General features: G+C 39.0%; 3 protein-coding genes across 3 annotated transcripts; 2 read left to right on the top strand and 1 right to left on the bottom strand.

The window, feature by feature from the left end:
- Window positions 1-855: 855 nt before the first annotated feature.
- Window positions 856-10,524, bottom strand: utp25 (UTP25 small subunit processor component). The gene is made up of 12 exons (XM_084742899.1): window positions 10,303-10,524; window positions 9,929-9,968; window positions 9,468-9,666; window positions 9,152-9,391; window positions 8,384-8,472; window positions 7,884-8,294; window positions 6,534-6,750; window positions 6,236-6,438; window positions 4,382-4,564; window positions 3,978-4,087; window positions 2,699-2,944; window positions 856-1,628 (listed from the first exon to the last, which is right to left on the bottom strand). Exons 1-12 carry the CDS (start codon window positions 10,401-10,403, stop codon window positions 1,373-1,375), a joined length of 2,295 nt encoding a protein of 764 aa, XP_084599025.1. The 5' UTR covers window positions 10,404-10,524; the 3' UTR covers window positions 856-1,372.
- A 1,515-nt stretch (window positions 10,525-12,039) lies between these two features.
- On the top strand, window positions 12,040-13,089 carry grxcr1b (glutaredoxin and cysteine rich domain containing 1 b). Its single transcript, XM_084742980.1, has one exon. The coding sequence runs from the start codon at window positions 12,502-12,504 to the stop codon at window positions 12,958-12,960; it is 459 nt and encodes a 152-aa protein (XP_084599106.1). The 5' UTR covers window positions 12,040-12,501; the 3' UTR covers window positions 12,961-13,089.
- A 2,990-nt stretch (window positions 13,090-16,079) lies between these two features.
- Window positions 16,080-19,450, top strand: LOC146310444 (transmembrane protein 151B-like). Its single transcript, XM_084742870.1, has 2 exons — window positions 16,080-16,640; window positions 18,029-19,450. Exons 1-2 carry the CDS (start codon window positions 16,560-16,562, stop codon window positions 19,436-19,438), a joined length of 1,491 nt encoding a protein of 496 aa, XP_084598996.1. The 5' UTR covers window positions 16,080-16,559; the 3' UTR covers window positions 19,439-19,450.
- The last annotated feature ends 299 nt before the right edge of the window (window positions 19,451-19,749 follow it).

The raw sequence follows: 19,749 nt of genomic DNA, 5'->3' as shown, positions 1-19,749 counted from the left end.
GACCATATCAAGTTAAAATATCATTAGCATTCAACCACTTCCCAGCCAGTATGGATTGATAGTGTTATACAATATAAAAGGAAAGTTGCAAATTAATTCAGAAATATCAACACATATCTTTGCCACATTTATCTAAGACAGGAAGTAAAACCACTGGATGTAATTAAGCTTGCAAAGTTATTTTAACTTTCTTGTGATCTCTTGTAAAAGTATTTAAGCTAAGCAGCTAAAACAGGATTAGTGAATTTAGAACAAAAAAATAGTCTGAGCTTACATTTTTTCCTATCATAGACTTTATTTACGCCTGTCCTATTGTATAATTACCTTGCAAGGCAGCTGGATTTGCAAGATCATGTGAGAATTCATCTTGCAGGCTTCAAATTTCCATTTGTGTCCGCACCAAAGTGGTGCAGCCAATTAGCGTCTAAGGAGGGGCTATTGGAAGTGACTCATCTCGAACAAACAATGGCGGCTCCTGAAGACTTTAGTGTAGATACTGCATCAGTTATATCAGAACTGGAGAGCATTTCTTCATTGAAAGAGGAGCAAAAAATGGCACTGAAGGTTTTTCTCATTGAAGAAGATGTTTTCACTCTTCACTGACAGGCTTCGACGAGTTTGATCTGATTGGTTAAAGTTAGCCCATGATAGCTGGTCCATCCAATCACCTGCCAATTGTGTTTTGAAAGTGCCGGCCCTTTTCCAAACTGTTTCTGAGGACGACTACCCAGATGATTCTGTGTCACAAACCATCTGCCGTGTCAGCTTAATTTTATCATGCAACAATTTCAAACCATAACATTAGCTAATGGGTTATCAAATATGTTATGTTAGCTTAATAAAAATGACACTACATCCATGAAAACACTCCAGATTTAATTCCTAAAATACTAAACATGAAAACAAAGGCAACACAACCATGAGCAATATGAAACAATTTTATAGTTGATAAGCCACCATAAAACTAAAATGACTCATTATTTTAACACTTAAGGACCATTTTAATAGGGCCCTAGTTTTTACAAAATCTTATGGCAGTGATTATCGTATTTACAGAGCGATGTTTGTTCTTCACTTTATGGCTTGATGTTTATACAACAGAGACAGTAAACTTTTTTTTCCAGGTACATGTGAGGGTGAATGTAATACTGTCAAAATATAATGAAAATGATTCTTAACCATATTTTCTGGCGGCACAGTTTTTTGTTGTCAAACCAGGTATCCTGCAATGTGATGGTGATCCACTTCCAAAGACCTGCATTCAGTGTCTGTCCTGTTACACTTAATGCAGGGTGATCTTACTGTAATAATGTACAGTAGATATCTGCCACATTTTTTATGCAGTGGTCCCATATTTATCAGTCCAGCTCCATCAGGAGGCTTTATCCTCCCCTCCTGTAATGAAGAGGTGAACAGTCTTGTTGGAGTGCAGCATCTGTCCGGCTCTCTGGGCTCCAGTGATCGCAGCTAACTTGTGGGCATCATAGCGGGTGTAGAGTGTCGTGCATGTCCAGCTGGCCGCCTCCCCCTGACCCCCTGCCGCCAGCATGTTACACACCTCACTGTAGAACTGGGGGAAGGACGGTAATCCATAAAATATCAGGTTCTGGATCCCTTTGATGGTGTACCTGAATAAAAAAAGTCAGAGATTAATACTGCATAGAATGCAATTTAATACCTGTTACACAGACATACCACCTTTTCAGTACTTTCCAGCAGTATATAACATTCATTTCTATAAAAGCCAAAAAAGATTATGTAATTCAACATAATGAGAAACTTTCTCAAAATAATAACATAGTATCTCACAACAATGACTTAGTATAGCACTATAATGAAAAATTTTGTCAAAATTATGACATAATATCTCATTAGAATTAATCGATATTTCAAAATAATAAAAAAACTTAATGAAAATTATTTAGAATCTCAAAATAGACTTTAAATAAAAAATAATGACTTACTAACTCATTATTTTGATAAAGTTTCTCATTATCTAAGTAATTATTTTGAGATAATATGTCATTATTTTGAGGATGTTTCTCATTATTTTGCTATCATTATCAACAGATATGTTGCAGTATCTACTGTTATCATGATTGTATTAACATGCCTTTAGAACAGTATGAAGAATTACAATATTGTTTGAGTTAATCTTATACAAAAACCTCTCTGTGTGTTTTTAATCAATACACCACAATAAAGAAGCTACAGTTTATGGGTACTCTTTCTGGTGACTTGAACAAAATACAGAAAAGGGTCTGACACTGGGAAAAAAACAAAAAACAAAGCAGAGGAAAAGGTCTAACTTTTGAAGTCCACACTCCATAAAAGGTGTTATCACAACTGGTGATATGTTAACTTTTAAAATGGTAATAAAGATTACTGTCTCTAAAGCATTTATTATTGCTGTGGGAGTGATTCGAGTAATCAGTAACAGTATCAGTAACCAGAATGCTCATCATATTCAGTGATTTTTATTCATGGACGGCCTTGGTAGCTGCTGAGGTCGTGTTTGATCCACTGAACAACCGCTGTCTTAGCGTCTTTCAGCAGAAAAACCCTACTGCTACAGGAGTGCTTTACTAGCTGCCTGACCCCCTCCTCCATGCTGGGTGAAAAGACAAAACCCTCCTCAAATCAAACACAGAGGCCAACACACGTGGGGTAACTTGATGGGGCAATAAAAAGAACTGACCTCTTGTAGAAATGGAAGCGTTCAGTGAAGAGCAGGAACTGTTTATCTCCTTTCTGGAAGAAGTGCCTGGCTCTGGACACCTCAGACTTGCCGGAGTACTCGCAGATGCTGGCAAAGTTTATCTCCTCTTTCTTCATGTAGTTTCGCAAGCGGACGTAGTCAAAGTAAGACGGGATGTAGATCAGAGTGTGGGACATAACTGAGTCCCTGTACTGAGGCAGCACTTTATCTAAAAAGAACTGAAACCTAAAGGCAGGATGGAGAACAGTGGAAATAAAACAGATTTAAATTGTGTTGCCATCAACTAATTATTTTTTCAAGATCTCTAGAGCTGTTGCATATATTATGATCTTATGTTGTATGCTATTTTTAGAATATTTTCACCACTTTACTTAGGCAATGGACAGCCAACCAACCAACCAACTCCAAAGGTAAAGTCATTTTTACCTCTCAGAACACAGGGGCTCCTGGTTTGCCTCAATCTGTTTGTGTTATTGTATGACTTTGTGAGTCCTGACTGTCCTTTGAAAACATCAGAGGTCACACAACAACACAAACAACCTGACAGACCGAGGCAGCGTTAGACCAACAACTCCTGTATTCTGTGAAATACAATAAAGCATTTCGCCTTTGGAGTTTGGTTGATTTGTAGAGAGCATTATTCTGCTTAACAGCGGTTTCAATGACAATCAGAAAAGGCTTTCTCACAGCAAAGTAAAGTGGTGAAAATATTCTAAATATAGTGTACACTGTACAAAGATTTTGATTTGTTTTTCGTGGACCTTTTTAAAGTGGCTAAAATACCTTATGTTGCTGACCCTGCCCACAGTAGTTCACTGCTTAGCTTCCATGTGCTTCTCCTAACTGGGGACGTGTTGACTGTCGACTTTACTGTAGGCAATAGTCCGACTATTGATAAGTAATCCAAACTATCCCTTTAACTGTAAAACTGTCTCAGGTTTGATTGAGCTAATAACACTGGAAAGGGAGGCTCATAAGCACACATTCATAAATCCGCTTAGAAATCAGAAACAATACTCCTTATAATTCTGCAAACAGAAACTGCTAACAGCTAACTGCCGTGCTTTTAATGGTGCCAGCTTGCCGTATTTTAAACAAATATAGCCTGAAAAAAATAACAGGACTGACGCTGTAGTGTACAGTGTAACTCACTAAATCAATGATATATCCTCCAGAATATCTGAAAACCTCTCTAATAGAGTGGACAACTTGTCTGGCTGTTATGGCTAAGCATGGTTCACCTGTGGGAAGACCTTACCGAGCATCATGGTCCATGAAACTGTCAGAGGAGAACATCTGAAACACATGTGGCAGCTGAACCAGCACCTGGCAGATGGAGCCTGTCTTTGGTACGTTCTTAATGGCGACCTGCGACAAAAAACACGCAGAGAATTAACTTAAACGTAACATCATTAAATCAACGACAAAACTTTGCTTAAAATACGAGTGAAAAATTGTTTTCCCTCTTGATCTTTGAAAAGTCAGCAGGACAGCTGAGATATCCAGCTGATGACAGTAAACAGCTTATTCTGGCTACGGCTCCAACCACCGAGGATTAAGTGGGTCTGTAACATCATGTCTACCTCTTAGTGATGCGTTCAGCTAAATTACAGTCTGTGCTCAGTGTCAGGTGTGATGTCATGTAGAAAGTACACAAAATACCTGTCCGCGGTAGTTGGCACAGTGCTTGGTGAGGATGTTGTTGATCTGGGGGTCCTGGATGGAGCTGAACACCAGCGTCTGTCGGTAGTGTATGGCCCAGTTGTTCAGGTTCCACATCCTCACCCTGGAGAAGTCCACTCCATGTGAGTCCAGAGGCTGCAGGTTCATGTGCTTCATCACATGCTGTCGAAGCAACAACAAACATAAGTCAAATATTTCAAACAAACATCATCGTCAAAATTTATGGAGCATTTATTACAAACGAGTTATGAAGTGTAACCCAAACACAATGTCACACTATCAAAAGACAAAGTTAAACCTTAACGTAAAATGCTCTGTCAAGGCTCCAGCAGTGTTTACTTAAGTGTCTATCTAACTGCTAAATTTTTACATGTTGTCGACAGCAGATGGTGCTGCATCCTTCCCAGTTATAAAAAAAAAAAAGATAGATGCTGAACAGATCTCATTATGCAATAATTTGTCATGGTGTTTGTCATATTTTGTAGGCATTAGAAATACAACAGAACAAACAACAATTAATGCAGAAGTTAAAAAAAAGACAAAAGACAAGAAAAACAAAATGGCAGGAGGACACAAGAGGACAGGTTAGAGGTACTGACCTATGACATAATGACACAGTTAACGTGTTTGAACATTAACCGCTGACTTTAATGTTTCAATCAGACTAACAAGAGGCTTTTCTGAACGAGTTTCTCTCCAGGGCTCCTGCACTTCTCAGTAGTTTTTGACAAACGGAGATAGCTAGTTATTAAGTAAACGCATGATTTCAAAATCTGCTACTAACATGTTTGTTAGATTCTGACGATACATGATATTACATTGCCAAAAACATTGCACCTCGGCACGGTATTGTACCAGGTAGACCTAATATTTTTCATAATGGGGACGTTGAATGATTTTACACAAAGTGTCCATCTAGCTCTCGTTTCCGGTTTGGATACCTCAGCCAACCAGGCTTTTTATTTAAGATGATCAAACACACACACTCCTACGCTTGGATGATGTTCCACCGTCAAACATCCCTGACCAAAGAGGAAGTAAACTAACCAGCGCTCCCTGCGCTCGAATTATTGTCTTTTGATATACTGAATAAATAATATTATATTATTATTTATTAGTCTGTTTCATAAATAAGAACCAAAAAAGCGCATGGAAACAGCGATGAACGCTGCCATAAAGGTTTGGTTTTCTTATGAAGTTTATTTATTTAAATTCACTGCTTAACTCATAAATGTTCACACAAAATTCATTTGGTATTTGGTTATTTGTGATTGTATGTGTATGAGCAATTCACACACTGGATAGTGTGTGTTCAGTCACACACCGTACTTCTTGCCTTGCTTTTAGAGCTGCACAATTAATTGCAATAAAATCGCAATAAGGCCAAACGCAGAACCAGAACCAAATCACATTTTTTTGAAAAAGGAAAAATGTATGAGAAAACAGCACTATAATGAGGTACTGTAGCACCGCATAGATGACCTGGCTGTAAAATCTTGTTCTCCAGATGAAAGAAAACATGTTTGTTTGGTAAAGACCTCCATAAATATCACATTATCACAAGTTTAATTTTTTTTTTCAGTGAACAAGAAAATGTGACGCAAAACTGATAATTTCCACAAAGCTTATTGTATATCACGATTTCAGAATAATCGCAATATGGTCGTGCAACCCTATTTGCTTTTGACGACAACAAGCTCGCTCTGGCCTGCGCTCTCTCACACATCCATAAACATTTTGGCTGTGCTGGCTGCCTGCTTGAAACACCACGACCACGAACACCACTGCTTTGAATTGTATAAATATACAATTTAAAAAGGTGTGTGTTCCTACCAGGACATGTTCCCAGTTCTGCATGAGGAAGACATCTGCCTGGTCCACCACCAGCAGCTCGATGGAGGCGAGGAAGTCAAAGTCTCTCTTACTTTCTCCTTCTGCTCCCAGCACTGTACGCAGGCCAAGTGGAGACGCAATGATGATGTCTGATGAATAAAAGGGGGCGTAGAGACGCATGCTGCCCTTTAAGATGGACACTCCTGGTGAGGAGAGATGTCAGACATCAACAAGGTCTCACACACAAAACTCAGGAGGCGATGCAGAAATGGCCTGACTTGTGTTTGTTGAACTGTACCTATCCTGAAGTGATCGTCCACGTTGCCCGCAAAGATGGCCCTGTAATCGTCTGGTCTCTGCAGGTTGGACGGCTTGTCATCTTCATCCTCTCCAAACTCTTCCTTGAACCTCTTCTTGTTGCTGACCATTATCTTCTTGTTTTTGGTCTCCAGCAGGCTGATGAGAGTCTGGATGATTCGCAGAGCTCCACCCCGAAATGGAACAAGAATCAGGACCTGACACGTTCATAAGAGAGTCAGAAATAAGACTAAATAAGACAAAACAAGACTATAACTTGACAACAGATGCTCAACTGGAGCAAATAAATGATAAGTAACAAGGAGAAGACAGCAATTTAACAAAGTGAGAAGAGACAGGACTATGAGTCAATACTTTTTACAACAATAAGTATTAAAACAATGTGTATTACATTGCAATATACACATACATATATGTACAAGAAATATGTATTATGTATAATAAAGTTGTAATAACAGTTGACATAAACAATACAGCTGAAAAATGGGTCTATAAAATGACAGAAAGTGTGTTAAAATGAAAGATTGTTATAGATAAGAGTATTAGTTGAAATATACTGGTGCCATTGAAACAAGGCAGAAATTTTTTTTTTTTTTTTTTATCATTTATTTACTATTTTGATAATCAATTAACCATTTAGAGTTGTTTTTTAATAAGAAATGTCCAGCTTCTCTGACTTCAGCTTCTCAAATTTTTAGTCCTCTATCACTGTAAACTCAATGTCTTAGTGTTTTGGACAAAACACATTTGAGGACAGGACAGGTCCTTTGACCTTTGGAAAACACTATCCAACTGACATTTAACAGACCAAACCCCAAAGCGATTTATAATTGATTAATCGAGAATATAATTAACGGATTAGTTTGCAGCCCTAATATAATGTTAAAAAAGTTTCAATAGATAACTTAAAAACTCTATCCTCACAGTAGTACATGTGACAGATAAAAAATACAATGTTCCTCTGGCTCCTCCTACTGCTCCTAATAGCCTTTGCAAGTATCCACCATGTCGGGACAAAAACAATTTTTAATTCTCATTAAAGCCATGTTTGGTTACAGTGCTTTAAAAAAAAAAACAAAAATACTATCTAGAATCAGCCACATTTCAAATCATTGGGAGCTTTTTAGTATAAATCTTGGTAAAATAATTGAAGTGGACAATGAGGACTTGTTGATCATTTTCAGTACATTTTAACAGCATGATTCTGATTCTGAAATTTTCAGACCGTTTCATCTCTACTTCCAACCCTTAACATCTGTATTTGATGACCTAGTAATGAGACTCAACAATCAAGTATCTTTCTCAGGAATGACCTACACAAGTACTTTACCTTGGGCCGGGTCAGTCCTTGGTCTCTGGGTTCGTCCTGCGGCTCAGCTCCAGCTTTAGCCTGACTTTTCTGCTCTTTTAGCTGCGCGTTGTGAGCCAGGACCTGGGAGTTGGCCTTCAGTACATGGTTGAGGACGTGGAGACAGTATGTACTGCGAACCTGTGGGCCCTGGCTCAGAGGACACGTCTCTGGGTAGTAGAGATCCTTGTAGGTGCCCATAAGAGCCAGCAGTTCTAGCTGTGCCGGGCTGATCTCCTCGGCCACCTCCTTAGGGTCAGAAGTCTGGTTCAGATCCTTCCAGTGAGTCTCCAGAAGTTTGTGGAAAGCTGGGAGGTTTGTGTCTTTGTGTGAGCCGATGGATCCAAACTTCTCCAGGGGACTGGTTACGAGTAAAGAGCCCAGATTTGGCCACTAAATGTGGGAAAAACCAAAGATAGTAAAGTGCACAAAAAAACTGAAAGAAACTGGTCAAACTGTTCGTCAAACTGCGCAGTTCATACCGTAATTTGAGTCTTAGATTTAGTGCCAGATGTGATCTTCTGCACATCCTCCTCACCAACCTCTGTGTCCAAATGCTGTACAAACATATCTGCATATACAGAAAAAATGTGTTAAACACACCTCGATCAAATCATATTCTTCAAGTTTTAGTTTGGAGAAAAAACAAACAAACATAAAAACAGGATTTCTGCAGGCTTAAAAACGTTAAATTTAAGACTTTATAGGGAACATTATGAATACAATTTAAACACACCATATGTATATTCTGGTCACTGGGGGTCTTTCTCACATTAAAACAATAACAACAGACTTAGTTTGATGATGTCATGAAGTGGTGCGTCATCATGGTAGTTGTTATCTTCACTGTTGAACAACCACCATAGCTGATGAGATTCTATCTGATATGACTCAGGCAGAAATCATGATCATTGATGAAGTGATATTAAAATTTTATTCACATTCTCTTTAGTCACATTGGCCATCCTCCTTCCTCACTCTCTTTTCCTGGAAGTTATAGAAACTAGCAACAGCAACAGGCTAGCCAGCGTGACTTCAAAATTCAATTAAAATGGTCAAAACTGTATTTAAGACAATTTAAAGCATGAAAAACAGATTACTGGATTTCTGATTTTTAAGACCTTTTCAGGACATACTGAAACGCTGGTCTGCATCTCTTAAACTCCATTAAAGTTACTGGAAAGGATACTTCAGGTGATATATCTGAAAAAACTATTAGAAAAAGGATAATTTGAACTAAATTTTCTTACCTTTGCTGTCTTTATGCTCCACAGTGCTTCCAGTTTCCTCTTGTCCTTCTTCGTCCATGAAGTTGGTCTCCAGACAGAAACGGGATTCATTCTCCTTGTCTATGAACTCTTCACCTCCGGCCTCTTTCTCCTCCCCTTCTACTGGGTCAGCTGGAGCCTCATCTGCATCCTCGGCTTCTTCCTCTCCCTCTTCATCTTCATCGCCACCCTCACCGTCATCACCTGCTCCATCACTGTCCCCTGTAATAAGACAGAATAATCAGTTTGGCTGCAATATTTTGGTCGGAAATATTTTTGCTGGAAATAAACAACTAACCTTCATCAAGAAGCTCCTCCTCTTCCTCCTCTTCCTCCTCCTCTTCATCATCAGAGCTCTCCTCTTCACTCTGGTCATTAGTGGTGGGTTGGCTCAGAGTTGAGAGAAGTTTTTGATAGGCTGTTTTCTGCTCTGGTTCATCCTCTTCTTCCTCTTCCAGCTCATCAGGCTCGACGTCAGAGTGTTCTGGGCTCGAGGGCTGTAACAGCAGTGAGGGCAGAACAACTTTCAGTTTGTAATCTTGATAAAACATTGGCAAACAGTCTTGAGTATATGAATGCCTGGGTGGTCCAGAAATTCTGTTATGTACATCTGATCAGACAGTAGGTCCTCATTACTGCAACTGGAAACATGTCTTCATCTTTCTGCAATGACAGCTACTATACTACAACCACCAATCCCATATTACATAAACTGAACATTATGACTTCTATAATCAGAAACTATACAATGCTACTCACCAGTTCAACTATTTCGGTTCTTTCAGGTCGTTCACCAACTCTGGAAAAAAAAAATACACATAGGGAAATATAGCTACTTAGACGATAAGCATGTTTTGTTGCTGACAAGTTGGTATTAGTTTTTACTCGTCTAAACTAACTGAACTGTCTTGAGAAAAACCACAAACTACATAAAAACACGGCAATTTAGGGAGACTATAGTGAGCGGGTTCATTAGAACGATATTAGCTTTACGTTTTCACAAATAACACATAACATTATAACTTAACTCCCCACTGTGCCTGGTTAAACTGAATGTAACTTAGCTAACTGGCTAACATAAACTGCACTTAATTATTCATTTAAGACCAACTAGAGTTTTCTGTTCGGCTTACACATCGTGGAATGGATGCTCCTCTCCAAACTCCTTCAAGTGCTTCTTCTGTTTTTTGGATAAATTTGTGAAAAGCTGCTTATTCTGTCTTCTTTTACCCATGTTGACACCGCGCTGCTACACGTGTGGTCCTCCAGCGTCTTCTTCGGCGGTTGTGATGAGTCAGTAGCAGTGTTACTGCCACCTACAGGTCCGGAGTGGAGCTACAGGTCTGCAGTTTGCTGCTGGTCGTTGACAAGAAGGGATCGGTGCTCAATAATTGTGGAACTATTCAGAGATAATATTACTAACAGGGTAATTAAAAACAGAAATGCCCACTTTATGTAAACCAAGCTCAGTTTGTGCAACATAAATTATCACAGCAGCCACACTGATATGAAATAGCAGTTTAAACACAGGATGATTAAGGTCCCGTTCCAATTCAGTATTCCAGTGAGCCAACACGCACAATAGCAGCATCCTGTCGCTGTTTGACCTGAATGTAATAGAGCCTTACTTAGTAACATTGGTAACACCTGTTTCATATCAGTATGGCTGCTGTGACTATTTGCATTCTGAAAAAGATGCATTTTAAGGTTTCTGTGGAGGCCTGCTCTCTCTTTCAGTTACTTCACTTACTTCAGTTAGACGTAATGTCTTCTAATTAAGTGTACATTCTGTCTTACCAGTCATCAGCCATTGTGAAAAAGATTTTTTTACAGTCTGACAAGCTATTAATTTTTCATTGTGACAGATTATTAGTTTTCCGTTATCAGCTATAGAAGGCATGCTATTGTTGAATAATCTTCTGATATTTGATGACAATAGATGACAATATTTGCTTATTTATATTTACTGATAAAGACAGATATAGCAGTATGAGGCCAGTATTGGGACAATAATATCAGCTCTACTTGCCTTTTCCTGCTCTTTTTAAAATCACATAAATAAAACTCAAAATACTGCAGTAAAAGATGGCACACATTAAATATAAATACAGACACATATATCTGGACCTACCATCGTTTGTGTGTTTGATAAAAATGAGTTTGCAAATAAAGTGTCTGCTCTATGTTTGCTGTGATGTATTTCAAAAGTTTGTTGGGATACCAGGCGCACAGGGTGACTCTGAGATTTATGGATTTGTTTCAAATATGTTCTATTGTGCCAAGAAAATTATACATTGTTTACTGTTGTGTCAATGCTCATTTTCATGTATATGAAAGAATTATAAAATTGCATTCATGCACAGATTGAAACATTATAAAAAAAATAAGTAAATTAAACACAGAAAGGAGAAATGTTCAAAATAAAGGGAATAGATAATTTAATTCAATTAAAATTGTCAAAGATAAAAGTAAATGTGTGCATACTAAATAAATAAAAAAGAAAAGATAAATCTAAGAATAATAATCTAAGAATAACTCAGGTAAGGTAGTCTAGGAGCAGTAGTTTCCTACCTTCATCTTCCCTCTTCCTCATTTTCCTGAATCTCTCCTGATTCCCTGTCCTCTACCCTTCAGTGTGACAGTCAAAGAGAAACATATTGAAAATCTTTGTCGTAACAGCAACAATAAGAAATTAAAAGTCCTAAAAATTCATTAGGATTACTACAACTGTATGATTACTCGATGACTACATATGTCTGCTCTAACCAACCATTTTAGTGTAAACCCCTGAACGCTGATGATGCACTTGTACTGAAACATTTCTCTTAAAACACATCAATAGCATCTATAATGCAAACAAAAAAGTAGTCTTTATAGCCATAGTCCTATGATGCAATATTTACAGGAAGTTTTTAAATATTTGATAAATTAATATTCTTCTTCTTGTGTCAGACAGGTAAAGTGCACCTCAGGTTATCTGTAGTGTTTTAAGGGTAATTGTTTGGACATTGCTTGCATAGCAGAGTATATCCTGACAGACTAGATGCTGCTCTGTAGTCTATCTGCTGCTTGAAAACTAACCTTGATCAATTATTGAACATGGTAATATCAATTTACTGTTTGCCTGTTTTAGCTGTTACCATGGCAGGAGCTCATCTATTATTAACCATCTGGGTGTCTAGTTTTTGTACTCGGAGTATTTTCAGCTCATTTTGACACGTCAATGGGGATATTATTGTTTGATAATTGCACACCACTATGGCTGAGGCTGAAAGAGCACGTCTGGCTTTTCTGAATGGGATGTGAAACATGTAAGACACTCTTGTGTTTCAATGGAGGGGCCAAAAGTGAAACAGGAGAAAGAAAAGGCTGGGAAAACAGTTAGGTTCAGAGTCGCATCTGCCAACAGCGGCCGGGTCCTGGCGGAGGTGTTCAAGGATGAAACGGCCTGGTGCGGCTCAGCGTCGGACTCAGTGGACTCTGACTGCACCAGCAGCCCAGAGGCAGAGCAGGGGAGCCCACCTCCGAGCAGCGAGGCCAACAGCCATCTGAACGGTCTGATGGCGGAGGCTGCTCAGGACGAGAACGGCTGTGAACCCGATGACCTGCTTTTGTACGCCAGTGCCAAGAGAGAGATGCTCTTCAGCAACAAACGGATCAATATCTGCAGCAAGAATGGGACCATTCGAGGAGTGAGGAACAAAGTGAGCGCAGGCCAAGTGCTCTTCAACAACCTCTCCAACATGTACTCTGTGAGTAACTCAGCGTTTTACCACAGGTTGCCTTTTTAAATACTTTTTTTTTTATCAGGGCTGCAACAAACAATTATTTTCATTATCGACTGATCTGTTAGTTACTTTAACGATTAATCAATTAATCATTTGGTCTATAAATTGTCATTAAAAAATCTAAATGCAAACAACCCAAAGACTTACTGTCATAAATGACAAAGAAAAGTAGCAATCCTTATAATTAAGAAGCTGGAACCAGCATTTTTCAAAACAAGTAATTATCAAAATAGTTGGAAACGAAATTAATTTACTTTAAATCGATTAATAGATAAATTGACTAATCACTGCAGCTGCAAGGATGTTTTTTTCATGCATGTGGCCATCTCAGAATTACAGATGATCAGAAACTATGAAACTCTATTCAGAGTGTTGTCCCTGGTGAAGTGCTCGTTCACTCAAAACCTTTATTTTCTTTCCCTTTAAGAGTTCCCTCCGTCATCAAAAAAGGAGACCCTGGGAAAAGGATTAAACAGTTTGGAAGTAGCAGTTTCACACACTGGTCGACAGGAACCAGGTCATTTACTTCACCTTTTAAGTATCAGTATATATTTTAAGACAGTGTCTCTTTCATCACTGTGAGCCCCCTACTGTAAATGGCTACAGCTTTAGTGAATAACAGTGGTACAGTTTGTTCACGTTCTTTGATTTGGATCTCCTTGATGAGGATGATGTAAATAATTCACTGTAATGCAGTTGTAAGTACTTATAGGGAAACCTGTTTCTGACAATGTGATGGGGAAAAAAGATCCTGTACTGAGAGGCTTGAGGGCTTTAAATAATGACTTAGTATCTAAAAATAATAAGAAGCCTGAGGTAATAAGTCATTATTTCGAGTTTTGAGTAATATTTTGAGATACTAGCTCATTATTTTTGAGATATGTCATTTTTTTGAGATGCTAACTCATTGTTTTGAGATACCAAGTCATTATTTTGAGAAATAATCTCATTATATTGTGAAATTTAGTCATTATTGTGAGATAATATGCCATTATTTTGACATAATGCCTCATTATTCTGAGGAAGTTTCTCATTATTTTTAAGATACTGTGTCACTATTTTAAGAAACATAGCATTTACTGTGAGACCATGTCATTATTTTGAGGCACTGCATCATTATTTTCGAGATACTGTGTCATTATTTTGAGAAACTTGATCATTATTCTGAGATAATGTCATTATTTTGACATACTAACTCTAATACGCCATTATTTTGACATACTGCCTCTTTATTCTGAGAAAGTTTCTCATTATTTTGAGATATTGAGTCATTATTTGAAGAAACTTAGTCATTATTTCAAGATTATGTAATTATTTTGAGTTTCTAACTCATTATTTTAAGATACTAATGCATAAAAACATCTTACATGATCTTTATTTCACCACATTGCTGGAAATGGACTACCATACATATACATATATATCTTCTAAGTTCATCCTTTCATAATATGCAACATTTCTAAATGTGTAAAACATCAACAGAATAGTTAAATATGTGGAACAGTTTTTATACACGTTGCTAAACTGTGCCCACGCATGTACAGTGTGACCCTAAAAACATGTAACTTAAACAAACTAAACAAGTGACTTCACTTGACCCTCTGAGACTTTGAACGGCTTTCTGAGAAGATTTTTGTATTTTTTTAAAGATGTTGTAAGTATAATTGTGACCCAGAATTTCATATGATTTTGATATTTGTGGGAGTCTCATTTGTGACATATAGCTGAATTATGTGAGCATGCAAGTTTTTCTAAGTATTTTTTAATGATGTTCATAATATTGGGTGTGCTTCATATTATTTCTTATCCATAACATATAAACAGTAACTATGTAAACCTCTGTTTGTTTTAAGAGGTAGATACATACTTATTTATCATTGCTCTATCACAGTAGATTTCATGTGCACTGGTTTCTGTTGCTGCAATGTTGTCACATTTATTAAATTCAAAGGTTTTTGACAATATTTTACATAGTATATAACACACTATAGCATTACTAATGTAACTGGTATTGGTATTCATATTAAATGTCAACAGTTGTAAATCAATAATGGAAATGCTGTTTTTAGCTTCTCTCTTTGTTGGCTCAGTGAAATACTGTGATCCACACCAGTACTGAATCACAAATCCTCCAAGATTTTTCTTGATAAATTGTACAAAAGTACTGTAGGCCACTGCTGTAGTGTATTTTGCACCACTTTTTTTTTTTTTTAAATCAAACACCTAGCATGAAATCAAAAGTGACTTCATTTGAGGCACCTGTACTTTACTTAAGTATTTGATGCTACTTTATACTTACTCCACAACATTTTAAAGGGGAAAATATTGTCATTTTTACCCCACTACATTTATAAAACTATTTAGTTCCACAGCTATTTTGCTAATACAGATTTTACAAACAAACAATATGATTGGTGTATGGAACATGATGTCTTTATTCATTTACATTAACTTTATACATTAAACTATAACCGACAGATACAATTCAAAATCAGCTACAACACATTTAAATACTGATCTTAATTGCTTATACTACTAATTTTGAGGGGAATTTTTTATGGTATATAAAATATATAGTGGTATATAATATATGGTGTATTTATATCCCCAAAAGCAGCGCAACATCTGGTAGATCTCCACCACTGCTCACATGACTGTATACATTTTGGGGTTTTTGTGTCACATACTTGACACAGAGCTTGATATGGGTATTTTATTTTGTAAGGTTTAAAAGAGAAAATCCACCCCAAAATTGAATCTACATTTTTTTCCCTACAATACTGAAGCAACTTCTTGGACACCTTTGATTTCCTTGGGATAAGATTTCTGATTCACAACCCATAACCTCTATTTTCAAATGAAATTCCTTTATTACTGATATAAAAATTCAATGAGGCAGCAAACAGATCCAGTTATAACCACACATAATGAACCAATTCAAAAAGTGTCACCTGATCTATAATTTAAGTCTTTGTGATCACTCATCTTCACAAAACAGCGGTTTATATTTGCAAAAATATATTGGGCTCAGTGCCACATCATCACTGGAGCTGCACAGTTCAGTTTTAGGGTGGACTTTCCCTTTAAGTGACAGATTTATGCAACAACATCTCACCGTACACCTGCCTCAGTCAGCACCGTGGACAGCGACCCTGCCAGCTCTCAGTAGACCGCTCACAGCGCCTCACCTCCGGCACACGGTGACAGACACACGGCGGCCCTGAGGGGCAGGGCAGGCTCATTTCGTGGTGACCGCCGGGCTAATAGAGCATCATCTCCGATCATGTTACTGCGGCACTGACAGCTACACCGTACAAGGCAGGATGCGGGATTTCCTGTAGACTCCCCCCTCTCTGGCTTGTTTTTTTTTTTTTTTTAATCATTTTTAAGCCACCTTCATTTGTGTTTCACGGATCAACATGCCTCCGTCGGCTCGTCTCGGGCTTTTCTGAGGGTGGAGAGCCTCTAAACGGTGACAGATGTGATGCACGTCTGACAAGTAGCTCGTCTTGCTTGAGGGACTCTGCAGAGCAAAAGGTAGTGAAATCTCTTCCTCTTCCTACTCCACGCCCTTTCATTATTATCAATATCTGCCCAGCACCATGTCCCCTCCAGCATCGGCTGCAGCGACAGCGAGTGAGAGCAGTACGACCACCGTGTTCGAGGAGGACACCAGAGAGGAGGTAGGTATTATGGTTTTCTTTTCTTATAGCATCCCTCAAATGCATTTCGGGCTGATCTGTTTGTGAGATCTTGGCGCAGGGAATCCATGTGCACAGTGAGCGGGATGTAACACGCTGCAGGTGCATGATGGTCTCACAAATAATCTCCTTAAAGCTTCATGCAGGAGAATTTGTATGGTCTTGAAGCCCACATGAATGAATTCAGAGGAAAATGGTTGGACACGTGATTGGTAATCCCGGCAGCATCTTCACCTGTCTTTATCATCTGCTGTGAAGGGAGCAGTGGCTCCGATTTCATCTTAATATCTCTCCAGCACTTGACATGACATATCAACAGAGCTGGAAGAACTTTCTTATTCTCCTCTGCTTACAGGCTGATTGTCTTTGCAAGAGAATTTCTGATGTGAGGGATGCAAAACATATTGAATACTGCAATACTGTACAGGATGAATACTGTGATATTTACCGTAATATTGAAACATGATTAATTATTTCATTTTATAAAAGGTTTGCTCTGACTGCTGCATTGTTTTTGCCTTTCTATATACATAATTCAGCCAATTGTGCCATTTTTTTTGCAGATGCTTAGGTTATGGCAGGCTACTTGCAGAAAAGCTGAAGCAGTTATTTAATACAGAGAAAAGACCTAATTTTTTGTTTTTTAATATTATGATCGGGACCTGACCAGTATACAGGATTTTTTTTTTTTTTTTTTACCAATACAGATATTAAGGTAAAACAATATTGATATATTGGCTGATAATCCTTACACAGAACTTAGAATATATACATAAACACACATTTTTTGCAATTATCCCTCAAAAGAGTTAAACACTTGTGATAGACAGGATATTTTACAGTTAAACAATAATTGCTATTGTCCAAAATTATGTCAGGGCACAAACAGTAAACTTTGATTAATATAATGTTAATATTTATCTTAATAGTTATAAATAGCTTTGAAAACTGAGCAAAATATATGTATACATGAACCTGTATTAAGATAAATCATATTGTGTTTTTAATAAAGTAAAAAAAAAAGTAAGAAAGTTTTTAAGAAAAAGTTTTGCATATCGGACAACATATATAAAGATACTGATATACACTGATTTAACTATGATAGGCCAAAAAAAAAAAAAACCCTGCTCAACTGATAGATAACAGTTGGGCTCTAATTAATTGTGTTAATTATCATATCATGGTATTTTTAATCATAGTATTATCGGCTCTTGAGTGCTTGGTATTGTTACATCCCCAGTCACATGCTTACATGAATGATGTTGCAGAGATCAATCAGAAGTACAACAAGCAAAATGGTGTTTTAAGTTGGTGATAAATGATATGATAATAGTTTTTCCTCCTTTGTTTTGTGTGTTTTGACTCAACAGCAAAGGCCCCTGAAGCAGTCTCTGAGCAAGTCGCTGTGCCGGGAGAGTTTCTGGAAATGCCTGCTCCTGTCCATCCTCATGTACGGCTGCATGGGAGCGATGGTTTGGTGCCATGTCACCAAGGTGACCCGCCTCACCTTTGACAGTGCCTTCAAAGGGAAATCCATGATGTACCACGACAGCCCCTGCTCCGATGGTTACATCTACATCCCTCTGGCTCTACTGGGCATGCTCTACTTAGTCTATCTGGTGGAGTGCTGGCACTGTCATGTGAAGAATGAGCTGCAGCACAAAGTGGATGTGGAGGGCATCTATGAGCGCATCCAGAGGATGCAGCAAGCTAAACCCTGCATCTGGTGGAAGGCCATCAGCTATCACTACGTCCGCCGGACACGACAAGTCACACGGTACCGCAATGGAGACGCCTACACTAGCACCCAGGTGTACCATGAACGTGTCAACACCCATGTGGCAGAGGCTGAGTTTGACTACAGTCACTGTGGTGTGAAGGATGTGTCTAAACAGCTGCTGGGTTTGGAGAAATCTGCTCTCACAAAGATGCGGTTCACCAAGTGCTTTAGCTTTGCTAACGTAGAGTCAGAGAACTCCTACCTTACACAGCGAGCAAGGTTTTTCACTGACAATGAGGGCCTGGATGACTACATGGAAGCCAGGGAGGGTATGCACCTGAAAAACATTGACCTGAAGGAGTATGTGATGGTGCTGTGTGATCCAGAGCACCACCCCTGGTATCTTTCCCACTACGTCTTCTGGTTCGCCTCGTTCCTCACCTTCTCCTGGCCTCTCAGAGTCTTCACCGAGTATCACACCTCATATGTCCACTATCGGGTTGAGAAGCTCTTTGGGCACGATTACCTCCCTGTGACCCCGTGTGAGGATCGGCCGTACTGGCGTCGTATCCCTCGAGTCAACACCATTGACAGTACTGAACTGGAATGGCACATCCGGTCCAACCAGCAGCTGGTGCCCAGTTACTCAGAGGCTGGCCTCATGGACCTGGCCCAGTGCCCGACCAGCTTCAGCGGGATACGTCAGAATTGCGAGCGCTGCCACAGAGCCATCAGCTGCTCCTCGGTGTTCTCCAGGAGCGCTCTCAGCATCTGTACCGGTGCCAGCTCCCGCATCCCCTTCAGCGGCAGTCGCTTCTCCTTGGCGCGGCGCTACGGCTCCCAGCGCAGCTGCTTCTGGAGGAGCGGCAGCTTGGACGACCAGGAGAGTCCCAGCGAAAACACCCGCTGCCTATCAGAGCGCCTCACCACAGATGACGAGGGACCCCCAGACTACGAGGATGCACTTTGCTACCCAGTGCTCATCGTCCACTGCAGCGAGAACTGCCACAACCACAGGTCCTTCCACAGAAACGGCTCCTGTGTGGAGACTTCCTTATGACTATGCAGCCACCGATGAAACACAGTGGCATTTCTGTAGCATACAAACACTTTGGACATCAGACAGAGTGTATAAATGTGAGATACACAGATCCATGCTGTAGTGTCCTACTATCTGAAACAAATGCCTGAATCCTGAATGTGTGAATCACCAAAGCAATAACAGTGATCAGTGAGCGGAGAACAAAGTGACAGCAGGTATGTGAACCTACTAGGACACACACGGGAAAACTATATCTGCCTGGCTCACAATGAAAACCAGGCGGAAAACGACTGTTACACCGTACATCATTGCCATAGCTTTTAAGATCT

The sequence above is a fragment of the Lutjanus erythropterus genome, chromosome 18 (genome assembly GCF_056507025.1).
Source record: "Lutjanus erythropterus isolate fLutEry1 chromosome 18, fLutEry1.hap2, whole genome shotgun sequence".
Lineage (NCBI taxonomy): Eukaryota > Metazoa > Chordata > Actinopteri > Lutjaniformes > Lutjanidae > Lutjanus > Lutjanus erythropterus.
Note: the sequence above shows the minus strand (reverse complement) of the source record. Positions and strands in the feature narration are given on the sequence as shown.